The sequence below is a fragment of the Mytilus edulis genome, chromosome 10 (genome assembly GCF_963676685.1).
Source record: "Mytilus edulis chromosome 10, xbMytEdul2.2, whole genome shotgun sequence".
Taxonomy (NCBI): Eukaryota; Metazoa; Mollusca; class Bivalvia; order Mytilida; family Mytilidae; genus Mytilus; species Mytilus edulis.
In genome coordinates this window covers 18298335-18314959 of record NC_092353.1, presented here as the reverse complement: position 1 = coordinate 18314959, position 16625 = coordinate 18298335, and the positions used below count along the sequence as shown (strand labels likewise).

Here is a 16625-nt window from a genome sequence, read left to right as displayed (position 1 = left end):
TCTATTTTCTAATTGACAATTCCAGTGAAGAAACTCATAACTGTTGCTTCTATGGTCAAGGTTGGTCTCTTTTTCATTTAAAAAGTGCATCCCAAATTAATAAAAATAGATATGGGTATAACATCCCAAATTGATCAAAATAGAAAAAAGTAAAATCACAAAAATACTGAACTTAGAGGAAAATCAATTCGGAAAATCAATAATCACATGGCAAAACAAATAACCAAACGCATCAAAAACGAATGGAAAAGAACTGTCATATTCCTGACTTGCTACAGGCATTTTCAAATGTAGAAAATGGTGGATTAAACCTGGTTTTATAGCGCTGACCCTCTCACATAGAAATAAGTATACAGTAATGAACTGTAATCATTCAAATCATCAATTCAACTACACAAATATGTAACCAAAAGGTATCTAGAGATCAGCATACGTTCTTCAATACTAGACAAGTTTGTGTCTTGGACAAAAAGAGACAATGTACAGGCAATGGAAAACATAAATTGGCATAAGATCGAAAACTCAACCCCATTGAAAAGGACTAATACAAACATGGAATACTGGATTTTGTTAGTTGCAGATAAATATTATGTGAACATGTGTTATGAATAATAGGATAATGCAAGTTATCTTTATTCTAACAAATCATGTACCTAAATTTGAAATTACTCAATGTTTTATTAATTTCAACAACTAGAAGTTTTTGGGCTTGAGTATATTTACGAATTGCATATAAAATTACACGTTCAAGGTTGAAAATGCTCGAGTAGATATATTTACAAACCATGCACATTTTCAAATAATCAAATTATACTTGACAAAGTTTAACAACCATTTAAAATTATGAGAATCAAAATCTCGTCAGTATGCTTATTCTTATTATATTAGTATGTGTTAAACTATTCTGCAAAATAAAAGGGTTTAGTTAAAAAAAAACACCTGTAAGACTATTTAGACATAGAAACCATATACCGTATATATATACATGCAGACGAGCGGAATTACCAAATGATATTCTGGGGTAAATAAATACATCTCTTCTCCATATTCCTGTCTCGGCTGTATATCTGGAAGTTGTCAAGTTATTCCCATTCAAATATATAGGCTGATGTATTTGATAGTCAGGAATTGAAAAGGAGGGAATTCTTTACATGACGGATTGGTCAATAATAATACAGGTAATTCCTACAGATCATAGGAATTTTCAGGGGAAATTGATAGGTTTCCTTATTTGCTCTCAAACTACTCTTTTGGAATTTTTAATCTTATTTAAAGGTGTGGCACTGTTCTTTCACATTTCTGTTACTCTAAAATGAAAATGTGATACCAATCCATTTCTTTAACCCTGAAAATTAGAATAAAATGTAACTATGTCTATCTTTTATTACTCTTAATGCTATCTTCATATCAATACGAATTGTAGACCATACACTCATCAGCAGTGTTACAAAGGCGTCCACTTTTGTTTGTTTGTTTTTATATTTTTGGCAGAGAAGAGAGTATGTAGTTTTCTAGTTATATTCGATTATTTTGCTTGTTATAATGAGGGGAATAGGCGGTCTAAGTCAGTGATATAGAAACTTAAGAACAAAATGAAAATAAAATCACATCTGGGGCTCAACACAAAGTTTTCAAAGAGTCTTCTAAAATGACCCTGAAGTCTAAAAAGGTTAGTACAATATTTTAAAAAAATACAAAAATAGTCAATTTACAGTAAACTTGTTCAAATCTCAATAACATTCATAACGATACAAATAAAAGAAACCACTGCAAGCATTTTAGGTTTATTTGGAAGTTACAGCTGTCTACGTGGTGGCCTTCTATCACATTGGATCTACTTGAGATTGTCTATCAAAACCTTTTATTCCATATTCAGATATCTAATCAGAAAGTTGAATTAGTACTTATAGAACAGGTGAAAATTCATGAAGTAGTAAATAAACACACTATGAAGATAATAAGATTGAGATTGATAGTTATGGAAATAATATCAATTTAAAAATAAGAACGATATACAATAAACGCACATACGAGGTGCATGCCATATGAAAAGTCATGGAAATATGCATTAAGCTGGAACTTTTAGTACTTATTGTTATGGATTGTATGTACCATTTGGCTTGCTTATCGGGGTGAGTACAAGAATTTACTCTTATTAAATTGTACTGTTTAGAACTGCTTTGTTTGCATCTATGTAAATACAATTATTATCTGCTGAAAGATAAAAACTGTACTGATTTATAAATGTATTTATTAAATACAAAATAAAATGTAGGATTTATTTTTGTTTGTTCAATGTCAAGTGGCAAATACATTTCAATTCCACGTACACGCTTCTAGAAAAACTTAGCTTTTAGAAACAATGGAAGCCAAAAGGTAAAGATGCAAAAAAACACATAAAACAACTAAGGACGAAGGACCTAACATGCCTAATGAGAACAGGCAAAATAGTTCTAGTAAAATTACATAATTTATCAATTGATGACGTATCAATTTAATCATGACCGAACTTAAGTTGTAGTTAATAACTTACCATTCACCAGCAGAGTTATAGATGTAGTTATAAGTTGGATTGTATACTCGGGAACTTACCGTTCACTAGCAGAGGTATAGATGTAGTTATAAGTTGGAGTGTATACTCGGGGACTTACCGTTCACCAGCAGAGGTATAGATGAAGTTATAAGTTGGATTGTATACTCGGGGACTTACCGTTCACCAGCAGAGGAAAAGATGTAGTTATAAGTTGGAGTGTATACTCGGGGACTAACCATTCACCAGCAGAGTTATAGATGTAGTTATACGTGGGAGTGTTTACTCGGGGACTTACTGTTCACCAGCAGAGGTATAGATGAAGTTATAAGTTGGATTGTATACTCGGGGACTTACCGTTCACCAGCAGAGGTATAGATGTAGTTATAAGTTGGATTGTATACTCTGGGACTTACCGTTCACCAGCAGAGGTATAGATGTAGTTATACGTTGGATTGTATTATCGGGACTTACCGTTCACCAGCAGAGGTAAAGATGTAGTTATACGTTGGATTGTATACTCGGGGACTTACCGTTCACCAGCAGAGGTATAGAAGTAGTTATAAGTTGGATTGTATACTCGGGGACTTACCGTTCACCAGCAGAGGTATAGATGTAGTTATAAGTTGGATTGTATACTCGGGGACTTACCGTTCACCAGCAGAGGTATATATGTAGTTATAAGTTGGGTTATATACTCCCGGAAATACCATTCATCAGCAGACGTATAGATGTAATTATAAGTTGGATTGTATACTCGGGGACTTACCATTCACCAGCAGAGGTATAGATGTAGTTATAAGTTTGGTTATATACCCGGGGACTTACCGTTCACCAGCAGAGGTATAGATGTAGTTATAAGTTAGATTGTTATACTCGGGGACTTACCGTTCACCAGCAGAGGTATAGATGTAGTTATAAAGTTGTATTGTATACTCAGGGATTCACCATTCACCAGCAGAGGTATAGATGTAGTTATAAGTTGGATTGTATACTCGGGGACTTACCATTCACCAGCAGAGGTATAGATGTAGTTATAAGTTGGGTTATATACTCGGGGACTTACCATTCACCAGCAGAGGTATAGATGTAGTTATAAGTTTGGTTATATACCCGGGGACTTACCGTTCACCAGCAGAGGTATAGATGTAGTTATAAGTTAGATTGTTATACTCGGGGACTTACCGTTCACCAGCAGAGGTATAGATGTAGTTATAAAGTTGGATTGTATACTCAGGGATTCACCATTTACCAGCAGATGTATAGATGTAGTTATAAGTTGGATTGTATACTCGGGGACTTACCATTCACCAGCAGAGGTATAGATGTAGTTATAAGTTGGGTTATATACTCGGGGACTTACCATTCACCAGCAGAGTTAAAGATGTAGTTATAAGTTGGATTGTATACTCGGGGACTTACCATTCACCAGCAGAGGTATAGATGTAGTTATAAGTTGGGTTATATACTCGGGGACTTTTCATTCACCAGCAGAGGTATGGATGTAGTTATAAGTTGGGTTATATACTCGGGGACTTACCATTCACCAGCAGAGGTATGGATGTAGTTATAAGTTGGGTTATATACTTGGGGACTTTTCATTCACCAGCAGAGGTATGGATGTAGTTATAAGTTGGGTTATATACTCGGGGACTTACCATTCACCAGCAGAGGTATAGATGTAGTTATAAGTTGGATTGTATACTCGGGGACTTACCATTCACCAGCAGAGGTATAGATGTAGTTATAAGTTGGATTGTATACTCGGGGACTTACCATTCACCAGCAGAGGTATGGATGTAGTTATAAGTTGGGTTATATACTCGGGGACTTACCGTTCACCAGCAGAGGTATAGATGTAGTTATAAAGTTGGATTGTATACTCGGGGAGTTACCGTTCACCAGCAGAGGTATAGATGTAGTTATAAGGATATTAAGCACAACGTTTGTATCATGTGGAATTGAGGGTTATGGCTCACTTATTGATTTTGATAGCGAAATCAACATCTGATTGGTTGAAACTATTCTACGTGACGTCGAACAAAACTTCATATTCCCCTCTGAACGTCGGGATTGCCTTGTGCGATGTTACCCACGGTTAATGTTTGAATAAAACATTTTGATACGTTTTGTTTAAAAAATTATTTCCAATCTAAAAACAAGTAGAAAACAATAGATAAATAATTAACTTTAAATCGGTACTGATTATCATTGTGTATGTTGGATAAGAAAACAATTAAGTAAATTTTAAAAATCATAAGTAAAAAAAAGTAAAGGCAGTGGAATAAAACATTAATTTCCCTTAGTTTCGTGAGATATGAAGATTTGTTTCACGGGAAATAAATGTATAACATCCTCTTCCTTTGGTCTCTGGTAGGTAGTTGTCGCAATCAAATAATATGTTTTGCCAGCTCTCCGATCCTTTTCATTTAGTTTCTGAATCAAATATGTCAATTTAAAACTTTTTCAGGCATGTTTGTACAAGAGAGCGAGCTGAGAATTATCTTACATCGTACAATCAGGCTTTCATATGTCAGGAGAGATATACAACCAGCTGTGGGCATCTTGATTGGAGGAGGTGTACAAAATATCGGTAAACATAATATCTCAAAATCTATGCGTGTGGAGAATGGAATATTGTAGATAATTCTAGGAAACCTTATCCATTTCATTTTTCTTTAAGACTGCATCTTTAATAATACCAAGTTTTCACAATTACATGATCTAATTCTTGGATATGAAGATCTTTTAAATTTGTTTAAAGCAAAACCAATTATAAAGATGGGCGGAAGGTTTATATTGTTGTCTCAGTTTGATAAAGATGTGCGCAAGGGTTATCTTGGTGTCTCACTTTGATACGGATGTGACATTAAAACTCCGTATAAAAGAGGGACGAAAGATATCAAAGTGACAGTCAAACTCATAAATCTTAAACAAACTGACAACGCCATGGCTAAAAAATGAAAAAAGACAAACAAACAACAGCACACATGACACAACATAGAAAACTAAAGAATAAACAACACGAACTCCATCAAAAAACTAGGGGTGATCTCAGGTGCTCCGGAAGGGTAAGCAGATCCTGCTCCACATGTGACATCCGTCGTGTTGCTTATGTGATAACAAATCCGGTAAATAGTCTTATTCGGTAGGTCAAATTCATGAACGGGAAGGGGATTGTAGTTACGACGTAAGGAACATATCCGATATTTTTGTGAAACGGTTATTCCATAACGGTCAACCAACTCGTGATGGCGTCCGTAAAATTTACGAAGGGGTAATTTCAACTTCACCATTTGGAAATTTGGAACTCTTGGTTTAATAGCTTCCTTGTGAGCAGCAACCCTCTCTCAAGAAAATCATGATAGGAAATGCAAGCACGGGAATATCGTATCAATTGGGAGATGTATACCCCGTATGCAGGTGTTGCTGGAATGTTGCTACTTAGAAATGGAAAGTTGACAATTGGAAAGCTGAAATCATCTCTTTTGTCGTAAAGTCTTGTTTTCAACCGACCCTCATTGTCAATTTCTAGATGTAAGTCAAGATATGAGGCCGACTCAACTGTATCTGTAGTATCCTTTATCTCTAGCTCGATGGGATAGATGCGTTCCACATAGTCTCCAAATTTTGAATTATTTAGTGAAAGAGCATCATCTATATAGCAGAAAGTAGAGTTAAAGGATATTGCTAACTTCTTATCTTTCTTCCCAAGAAGTTCCTGCATGAGGTTAACCTCATTATAATAAAGAAACAAGTCGGCAAGTAGAGGGGCACAGTTTGTTCCCATTGGAATGCCGACATTCTGTTGAAAAACACGTCCTCCGAACGTAACAAATATGTTGTCAATCAAGAAATCAAGCATCTTGATAATATCAGTTTCAGAGAATTTTTTGTTTGAATCACAGTGATCCTTTACAAAGTAGGATTTATCCCCTCCCCCCTAAAACAAGATACTTGTATCTACGTTGGCCATTCTTTTTAATGAAGCAAAGCTATACCAACCCTTTCAATTTGTCTTTTAGTTTGGAATGTGGAATACTAGTGTAAAGAGTAGAAAAGTCAAATGTTTTAATACTGTTACAAGATGAAAGAGAGTTAGATTGTATGTACTCTAAAAGATCTTTGGAATTTTTAAGTACACACATAAGATGTAAATGCCAGGAAAAAACGAAAACCCTAAAATTTGAAAATACCGCCATTTCAACGTGTCAAATTGTAATTCCTTACAACATGAACGAGAAAAACAATCTAAAAATGTACAGTTAACTATAAGGAACGAAAATAAATTAAAAAAAAAAACGTTATAGCAAGAAGCGAATGACAATACCTCTGAAAGGGACAATCACAGTATACATGACAAGAGATTGAAAATACTGAGACTGTTTAAGCTTTAAATTTTGAATTTACCATTACAGAATACAAACATGTTTCACTCCTAAACAAAAATACGCCATTCGTTATCATCAAATAGAAGAATGCTGTTTAGGGTGGGGACGAGATGGATCTGGACAATGTACAGTACGTAAGTATAATGAAATGTTTGAAAATAAGATATAACTATCTATGTAGATATAGTGACTTAAGATTGAATAACTAAGTTACAGATTTTAGTATATTAAGCCGAATCTTGATTTTAGGCTAGTGTCGAATGAGATAATTTAGAAAGGGTTTTTAAGGAAGGAGTTCGTTCTAAATATGCGCTATGTCCAGAAGAAACAAACTGATTAACAATAGTTTTGTAACAACAAATTATAGAGTTATTATTATTTTAACAATGTTACTTAAAATAAATTCAGTATTCCATAATTCATACGATTTTCCCTAAAAGAAGTGTGTTTTGTGTTAAATGAAAGTAAAACCCCATTAATAATTGAAATGTACTATGCTTTGAAGTTTTTATATTAAATATCGTCTCGACCGATATTCTTTCTATTCTTTACATTTAAGCTACTTGTTCACGAGAATGTCAGAATGGTGGATCATGTGTAGCTGTTGGTAACATGCCCGGATGTCTTTGTCAGGAATGTTTTCATGGCGATACATGTCAGCATGGTACGTAGTATTTACTTCACATCACCATGCAAAGATATATAGGTTTCATCATGTTTTCATGACAAATTTTGCTACTTAACAAAAGCTGTAATGATTGACTTCATGAAAATATGTCTAAATTAACAGCTGGGTCTATTGGATGGAATGAAGAAAAAAATGTTTATTGAAGATGATTATTCGAATTTATTAAAGCAACAGTAGATGCGGGGCATTCGAGCCAACTAAGTATTTACTGAGTCATAAGTCATAAAACAGCTGAGAAGATAAGAGAGAAATTATTTTATTGGAGTAATTATTAGGTGATATATCTTAACTTTTGTTTATCATTATTGTCAATTTAGTTTGTCGAATTATTCTATACAAATCTAGCACAAAACGAATGGAAGTTGTGGCACACAGTGGCAGTATCGTCTGGTGCAGTGTTTCTCGTATTTGTTATTACCTTAGCTGTGATTATAACATACGGATGCAAGAGAACAAGGTGAGGCTTATTGATGAAAATTTAAGGTCTATTGGTGTCAACCATGAAAAAGAGAAATGATAGAAAATAATCGAAAAAAGAAAGCCTGCTTTCTTAATTATCTCATTCGAGACCAGCCTAAAATCAAGATTCTTATAGTGTTTTTCTGTCCAAAAACAGGTGCGACGTATTTGCAAATTAAAATCAAAACAAAGTATTTCCGTATTCATTGCACATGTTGTTAAAACAAAATACACCAAAGAAAATAGTTAAAGAGTTGGCGAGAGTTGAGGCAAAACGGTTCTATATTTCATTCCACGGGTTATTTACATGAAATACCATTTAATCACTTGACAATTAATAATTCAAAGCATAAAAAGATACAAAGATTGATAAACTGCACAATGACCAAAGGAAAAATGAATAATAATAGTTCGCGACATATGTTTCTACAGATAATTTATTATTGAGTTACACAAATCTCAAACCATGATGAACTCGATCAAGTTCCCCGTAAAGATAAGCAGCTCGTTTTTTATGGTGAGCATAATAAGCAAATAAAAGATTATGATGGATAGTTTTATACCATGAGCAATGAAAAAATCTAACACAAATGAAACATATGAGACAATTTTGGGAGTTTTGTATAATTGACAATTTGTTCTTTTAACTTTCAGTGGATATCAAAGACTTCCTCAGAAGGAAATAATTTGTTTGAAAGCACCAAGTACAATAAGTACTTACACTACTACTCAAACAAACACTGAGAACTATGATCAACCCAATGACGACGTGTGTAATACTGTGTATCCTTCGGCACCTCATATGACAAATGTACCAGATAGCGTACACAAATTATAATGTATTGAAATTGTGATCAAAGAGATTAATTGTTGAACAATAAAAACTTTAATATTTCATATTACTGTAAATACTTGTGATCAAAATGTTCATCAAATAGTTCATGATTATGAGGAATGTGAGGTGCAACGAAACAGCAATGCAAAGACAAAAATAACCAAAATTAATCGGGAGATGAACAATGTGAATTTCGATAGTCAATCAAATTATTTTTAAAATATACGTCAGGCTCATAGATTTCCCCATTTCGAATTTGCTTTGTAGTTTAATATTGTTGATCTACCTTTTTCTTGAAGTTCAGTAACACATAGCCCATGAATATACAGAACAATACAAATGGTAGGTTTTTCGAGTTATATCTACTATGATGAAGTTACATTGTTACTGCAAATTGTTTGATATGGGAAATTTGGTGCCTTACAATAGGCCACCTACGGACCAGGATTTTTGCATTGTTTCTTTAATTTGCGGAGAGTGTGATACACATCATACCCTTAGCATCGGATAGAACAATTTCGACCGGACGTGGCTGTTATACATTCCTCACAGCATATCGATAGCTCAGTTTAATTATAATAGTTTTACTTCTGTATGAGAGAAAATCAAGAATAACCATATATCTATACCAAAAGGGTTATGCTTCTTTTGTTGATTTGTCTGAATTCAATCATAAGATATTATATGATGTATACGAGTGTTCTGAGGACATATTAGCATTTACAGTACCAATGTTTCTGCACCAAATGCCCGTTTTGGTAATAAATGCCTCTTCAGTTATTATCGAGAGAAAAATATTTGATAACCCAAAAATTAAAGACCTGGCGAAACCAAAGGGATCAAAAGCATATAGCCAAAACCGGACATGATTACAAAAATATAAATTATTTTGCTTCACTACGTTCATAAGACATTTTATCATAAGTAATGATTTGTGTATAGCCGTAGAACCAACATTTAGGATTACAGGACATATTAAAAGGGGGCATGCGTTGTATAACAAGAAAAACATCCTATGAATAAACATATATATACATTCCCCATTTCCATTCTCAATTTTATGAATGATAGCCTACGGGATGCTTCTTGTAACTTTAGACATAGACAAGAAAAAGATGTTTGAAAGCCTTTAACATGTTCAAATATCTGTGTGACCAGATACTAAGTACAAACCATTTGATACACGAATAAGAAGCTAAATAGTATAAAAGCTTTAAAATAAAATTAATTATTCGGGAATGTTTGATCTGATGTATGATTATGCTTAATTACGACAAATTTAATTTAATCGATATGCACGTCAAAAAGGTCGAACGTTTTCACTGTATGCACATAGACGATGAAAGCCAAACATTTGGATAAACGGCTGTGATAAAATTGATTAAATATAACTGACTGTTTTTAAAATAGTTAAAATCGTCGAATTTGATAAAATTTCAAATCTTTACATTCTTTTAATAAATGATATGCAAGAAAAAATGAAAGGAACAAGCGTAACTTATTTCTTTGATGAAATACATTTCCGTTTAAATCCTTCTTTTTAACTTTTGACAGTTCAAAGTAAATAGTAAATACTACTTTAATATATTCAATCAATAAGTGAAAATGATCTTACAAGCATAACCCTGTTATTATAAATTAATGTTAGACTGCATAATAACAGGTCTCGTTTATTGTTGCATGTTATTAAATGCTTTTATAGAAAGGTATTAATTAACCACAGTATGCTATCAAAATGTATAAAATTGAGACACCTTTCATGCAATTGTTTGGCAAACTTTGCAAATATTCAAAAGTGAGTAAACGTAACCCCAAATTGGTCATTTGCTTTCTATTTCTTTCAATCAAAACCAAATGGTTGACTTTGAAAAGAAATATTAACACCTGTACTTGTAACATCCGGCAGTGAAACCCTTTCGGAGGCATGCATGTACGGCATGTGGATGTATAATTGTAGGTTCATTTAAGGAGAATGTCATGCTCTTGGGACTTACAATGTCCCTTGTAATTGTTGTTTGGGGAGTCGTATGAACAGAAAAATACCCTCAGTTCGAGTGAGTTCAAATAGCATAGACATTTATAGATAACTATACTTTTAGAATTTTTAGTTTTATCCTATGAAACCGTCGACCGTTCCGTTTAAAAAAAAGTATGATATTTATGAAGATTGTTGAAACATAAATTGATAAAATGGCATTGACTGAGATTTTACATAGCGACTACGGAAAATTGTATTGAGCCCAATGCAAAATATACGATTTAAACTTAATTTCTGTACGAACAACATATTGAAATGTAATGTTTATTGAAAATATATGTCATACTTACGTTTCACTTTGGTACCGTTGACAAAACTAGAATAAATGCTACCGATGATGAAGTGAAGAATATATTTTAGGATGGTGCTTACCAGACATGTGGATCAAATGCTTACTCGAACAACAACACCTTACTACTAGGAAAGATGTTCAGTGATTGTCGTTTGTTGATGTTCATAAGTGTTTCTCGTATCTCTTTTCATATAGATTAGACTGTTGGTTTTCCTATTTAAATGGTTTTACACTTGTCATTTGGGGACCCTTTATATCTTGCTGTTCGGTGTTGAAGTCTGTACTTTGATTTCTTTTTACTTCTAGGTGTTTAAGGTCGTTTAGATGTATTTGGCACATTTTTTTTGGGAATTTTGCTCTTCAATTTTGTTCTTGTTTGGCTTGAAAACTATTTTAATACGATGGTGAGTCTTATGTATACGAAACGCGCGTCTGGCGTACTTAATTATAATCCTGATACGTTTGATAACTATTTACACAACTAGGTCAATGCCACTGCTGGTGAACGTTTCATCCCTGAGAGTATCACCAGCCCAGAAGTCAGCACTTCGGTGTTCACATGAATATCAATTATGTGTTTATTTTTATAAATTTCTGGTTTACAAAACTTTGAATATTTCGAAAAACAGTCATAGATTACCATAGCTGTATTGGCACAACTTTTTTTAAATTTGGATCTTCAATGCTCTTCAACTTGTACTTGTTTGGCTTTATAACTATTTTCATATGAGCGTCACTGATGAGTCTAATGTAGACTAATCCTGGTACGTTTGATAACTATTTGTTATTTGTCTGTTTTTTGTTTGTTGTTGTTGAGTACAAAGATGAAAGTAAAGTATCGCACATCTAGCATTAAGAACCTAAAGTGCTTGTAACAATGCACATGTAGCACACACAATTACAACCAAATGAATGGAAGTGGATAATCATACTACTTATATAAACAAATACAAATACAATACAAAATACAAATACAAAGTTTTTTATTGTCAATTATGACGCCCAATAATGTGAGCAGTACAATTAAGTTCAATTTCATACAAGAAGGTATGATTGATAATAATGTCATTTTAAACCAGAGATCAAATGATACTGAAATTAAAAACCATAGGTCACCAAACTGCCTTTAACAATGATCAAACACAATACCACATAGTAAGCGATAACAGGCTTTGTCATAACCAAAGATGAAACATAACTAACGTGAAACACTTTGCTTAGTTTCTTCTGTTACCTATTCTAACAACTGTTATAAACTGAGATTTACTATGCGTATTGCTGCCCGTTTATGGCCCTGTGCTGTCGCGTTTCTGCTCTTTGGTCGAGTTGATGTCTTTTTAACATACTCATCTTTTCTTTTCTCAATTCTAATCATCAAAGTTAACATGCAGGCTTATGATTATGAATCTTGTCTATATACCAGCTTTGGTTATTTGAAATATATTCTTAGTTTTACTGCTTCTTACTACATTTGTATAAACTTCAAGATTTACCTGTATTTTTTTAAAACCGTTTTTTTTTTCTAAAGTGAATATTTTCGAAGGGTTATCTATTTCGCAGTGGTGACTTGCCATGGTTTTGTTTGGGCTTGTTTGTTTGCTTTTTGGATGTTTGTCCCTAATATTTTATTAACTGTGCATTTGCATTCAGATATCGCAGATCGAATTTATTCGTTTATAGTGTATTAATGTACGTTTTTTGATTGAGTTAAGCCTACCAATTGATATTTTAATGTGTGTTTTTCTATTTTGTGATGTTATGCTATTGTTTCAGAAAAGGGAGAATGTTTGAATCCATTAAAATGTTTAATCCTGCTGCAAATGTTTGCACCTGTCCTAAGTCAGGAATCTGATATACAGTAGTTGTCGTTTGTTCATGTAATTCATACGTGTTTCTCGTTTCGTTTATTTTATTTTATATAGATTAGACCGTTGGTTTTCCCGTTTGAATGGTTTTACACTAGTATAAATGTTGGGGCCCTTTATAGCTTGTTGATCGGTGTGAGCCAGGGCTCCGTGTTGAAGGCCGTACATTGACCAATAATGGTTTACTTTTTTAAAATTGTTATTTGGATGGAGAGTTGTCTCATTGGCACTCACACCACATCTTCCTATATTTATTATGAATTGGTACACCAGACGCCCGTTTTGTATGAACAAAACTCATTAGATACACTCGAATCATAACAGATAGAAAGCCATATCAAATAAGAATTTTAACAATACAGAAAACCCAATATTTCAATTCATATTGGTTGTGCCAATTAGAATGCACCTTATATCCAACAAAGATGACACATCATAGTCAATGCCATACTAGATTTCACATGCATGTACATCAAAAGCTAATAGAATCTTAACACAAGTCATAAGGTAGATATAAGAAGATGTGGTATGAGTGCTCATGAGACAACTCTCTATCCTTGTCACAATTTGTAAAAGTTAACCATTATGAAGCATGATAGTTCGGTCTAAGCAAGTATGTATTAGCAAATGGAAAAAAGTATAACACAAAGTATCACGCTTTCTCATTTCAAGTGATAATCTTTCAATTTCTAGCATTAATATGTGTTAACTTCAAATTCTGGGTTAATGTTAATCCCATTATTATGCTTCGACGGCTTAAAAAATTCACTAATTTTTGTTGAAATATTGCAAATATTGGACTTTTAAACCAGATCTGACATCGATAAGCATGCATGGTTCCTTATGTTGTACAGTATAAAGATAAAGTTCAATATTTTAAATATCTCAAAATAGTATATATATATTGTTTCATTCATAAACATGATTAGTATAAAGAATTTATTTGTAAGATGTCAAATATTTATTTAAATTTTACAGGTAAGCAGACTACAGGTAAATTAAACTTTGATTGGCCGCGTGGCACAGCTTGTGTCACACACGTTCCGATGGATTGCCGGTTGAATGTAATACATTTAAAATCATTAAAAATATCCGTTTTTGTATTTGAAATATTTTACACTACAGAACTCTAGTTTTCTTACTTTAATAAATTGGTTATTTTAATATATTTTAAGTTCTCCGTTTTCTTTGTATTTGCAGATTATACATAAACAAATAAACAGATTCTTGTATTTTTATAAGTGTATTCCTGCAGACGAGAACAAATATTATGAATGCATACCTCAGAACAAGGTGAGAGGTCAATGATCATAAGTATTCATATTGAAATACAACTAGGTTGTTAACATTGGGGGTATTTATCCATCTGGAAGACATGGGATAACTATATATTTCATCCAGACCTAGCTTGCAGCCGCATGTACGTGCAAGTGTAGGTAAGTCTAGTCATTATTTAAGTTTTCTATTTTAAATCCATCTTTTTATTCATGTCATAATTAGATCACATAATATTTAAAGACAGATCAGTATTATCAAATTTGCAAAAAATGGTCTTTCCTACCAGAAAGTGTGTTGAGAGATGGGATAAGATGTAGGACAGAGGGTTTGACTTTGCAGGCCATAAACATAGATGATAGATCCCATGTGTAGAAAATTGTAAAAGATCTCTGAAAATGAAAACCCCATCACAATAATAAAATTGAGAATGGAAATTGTGAATGTATCAAAGAGACAACAACCCGACCATAGAACAGACAACAGCAGAAGTTTATAAGTGATACGTCAGTGAACTGCTGCATGCATTCGTTATGTAGTAGTAGTCAAGATTACCCACGTATATCAATATCATCCAAGCTCTACCACTTTTCAGAATCGTCCTTCATCAAACTTATCTATTGCTTGATTTATTCTTTTCCAAATTATACATGAGACATTTAATACTGGACGTAAAGTAAACGGGAGTTAATTTAAACTTATGTTAGCCGGGAATCCTGACTAACTGCTTGAAAGTAGATGTGAAGAGTAGGTTGGGCAAGGATCAGGGTGTCATTCCAACTAGATATACAAAACAAAGATCTGATTGATACTGTGTTTTTCAACCACAAATTATATTTTGATTTTATATCAGAATGTCTGTTTGAACTATACTTTTATTATCATATAACAAATCCTGTCTATACTTTACATACAAGTAAAATGACTCTGAAATTCATAAAGAAGCTGATCGCTTTTAAAAAAGATGGGTGTGCCGTATAGCAAACTGTTGTCAACTAAACACAGATATGATCACACAAAAAGTATTTTTGTGAAAAATAGGATGACTGCTATCATATGAACAATTCTTTCAGAGCCTTACTGTATACTATTGTCACATAAACAATAAACACTTAAGAAATGTTCGTGTCATATGTAAAGCAACATACTGATATCACATTAGCAAGTTTTTATATGCCAGCAAGTGTACTGCCAGCGCTCAATAAAGTATATCTGTATCATAGAGTATGATAAAATATGTTATGCAATGTACTGATACCGTATTATGTAATTACATAAGACGAACTATCAATGTCATTCAGTATACTGTCTTCGCATAAGAAAGACTCTATGCCATTCCATATGTCATCGCATAAGAAAGACTTTATATGACATTCTGTATACTGTCATCGCATACGAAAGACTTTCTATGCCATTCAGTATACTGTCATCGTATAAGAAAGATTGTCTATGCCATTTAGTATACTGTCATCGCATAAGAAAGACTGTCTATACCATTCCATATAATGTCATCGTGTAAGAAAGACTTTCTATGTCATTCAGTATACTGTCATCGCATAAGAAAGACTTTATTTGCAATTCAGTATACTGTCATCGCATAAGAAAGACTTTCTATGCCATTCAGTATACTGTCATCGCATAAGAAAGACTGCCTATGCCATTTCATATAATGTCATCGCATAAGAAAGACTATCTATGCCATTCTGTATAATGTCATCGCATACGAAAGATTTTCTATGCCATTCCATATACTGTCATCGCATAAGACAGACTTTATATGCCATTCTGTATACTGTCATCGCATACGAAAGACTTTCTATGCCATTCAGTATACTGTCATTGCATCAGAAAGATTGTCTATGCCATTCAGTATACTGTCATCGCATAAGAAAGACTGTCTATGTCATTCCATATAATGTCTTCGCATAAGAAAGACTTTCTATGCCATTCAGTATACTGTCATCGCATAAGAAAGACTTTATTTGCAATTCAGTATATTGTCATCGCATAAGAAAGACTGTCTATGCCATTCCATATAATGTCATCGCATAAGAAAGAATATATATGCCATTCTGTATACTGTCATCGCATAAGAAAAACTTTCTATGCCATTCAGTATACTGTCATCGCATAAGAAAGACTGTCTATGCCATTTCATATAATGTCATCGCATAAGAAAGACTATCTATGCCATTCTGTATACTGTCATCGCATAAGAAAGACTTTCTATGCCATTCAGTATACTGTCATCG

General features: G+C 33.3%; 2 protein-coding genes across 2 annotated transcripts in view; both read left to right on the top strand.

The window, feature by feature from the left end:
- Positions 1–1749: 1749 nt before the first annotated feature.
- LOC139492371 (uncharacterized) lies at positions 1750–9141 on the top strand. The gene is made up of 6 exons (XM_071280577.1): positions 1750–2132; positions 5001–5123; positions 6949–7055; positions 7481–7585; positions 7955–8066; positions 8723–9141. The coding sequence occupies exons 1-6, from the start codon at positions 2056–2058 to the stop codon at positions 8904–8906; spliced, it is 708 nt and encodes a 235-aa protein (XP_071136678.1). The 5' UTR covers positions 1750–2055; the 3' UTR covers positions 8907–9141.
- A 5258-nt stretch (positions 9142–14399) lies between these two features.
- The window catches only part of LOC139490549 (uncharacterized), a 28751-nt gene continuing 26525 nt past the window's right edge, over positions 14400–16625 (top strand). Inside the window, exon 1 of the mRNA XM_071277370.1 lies at positions 14400–14534. The gene's annotated coding sequence lies outside the window, so the exon portion shown is untranslated. The remainder of the gene's footprint in view (positions 14535–16625) is intronic.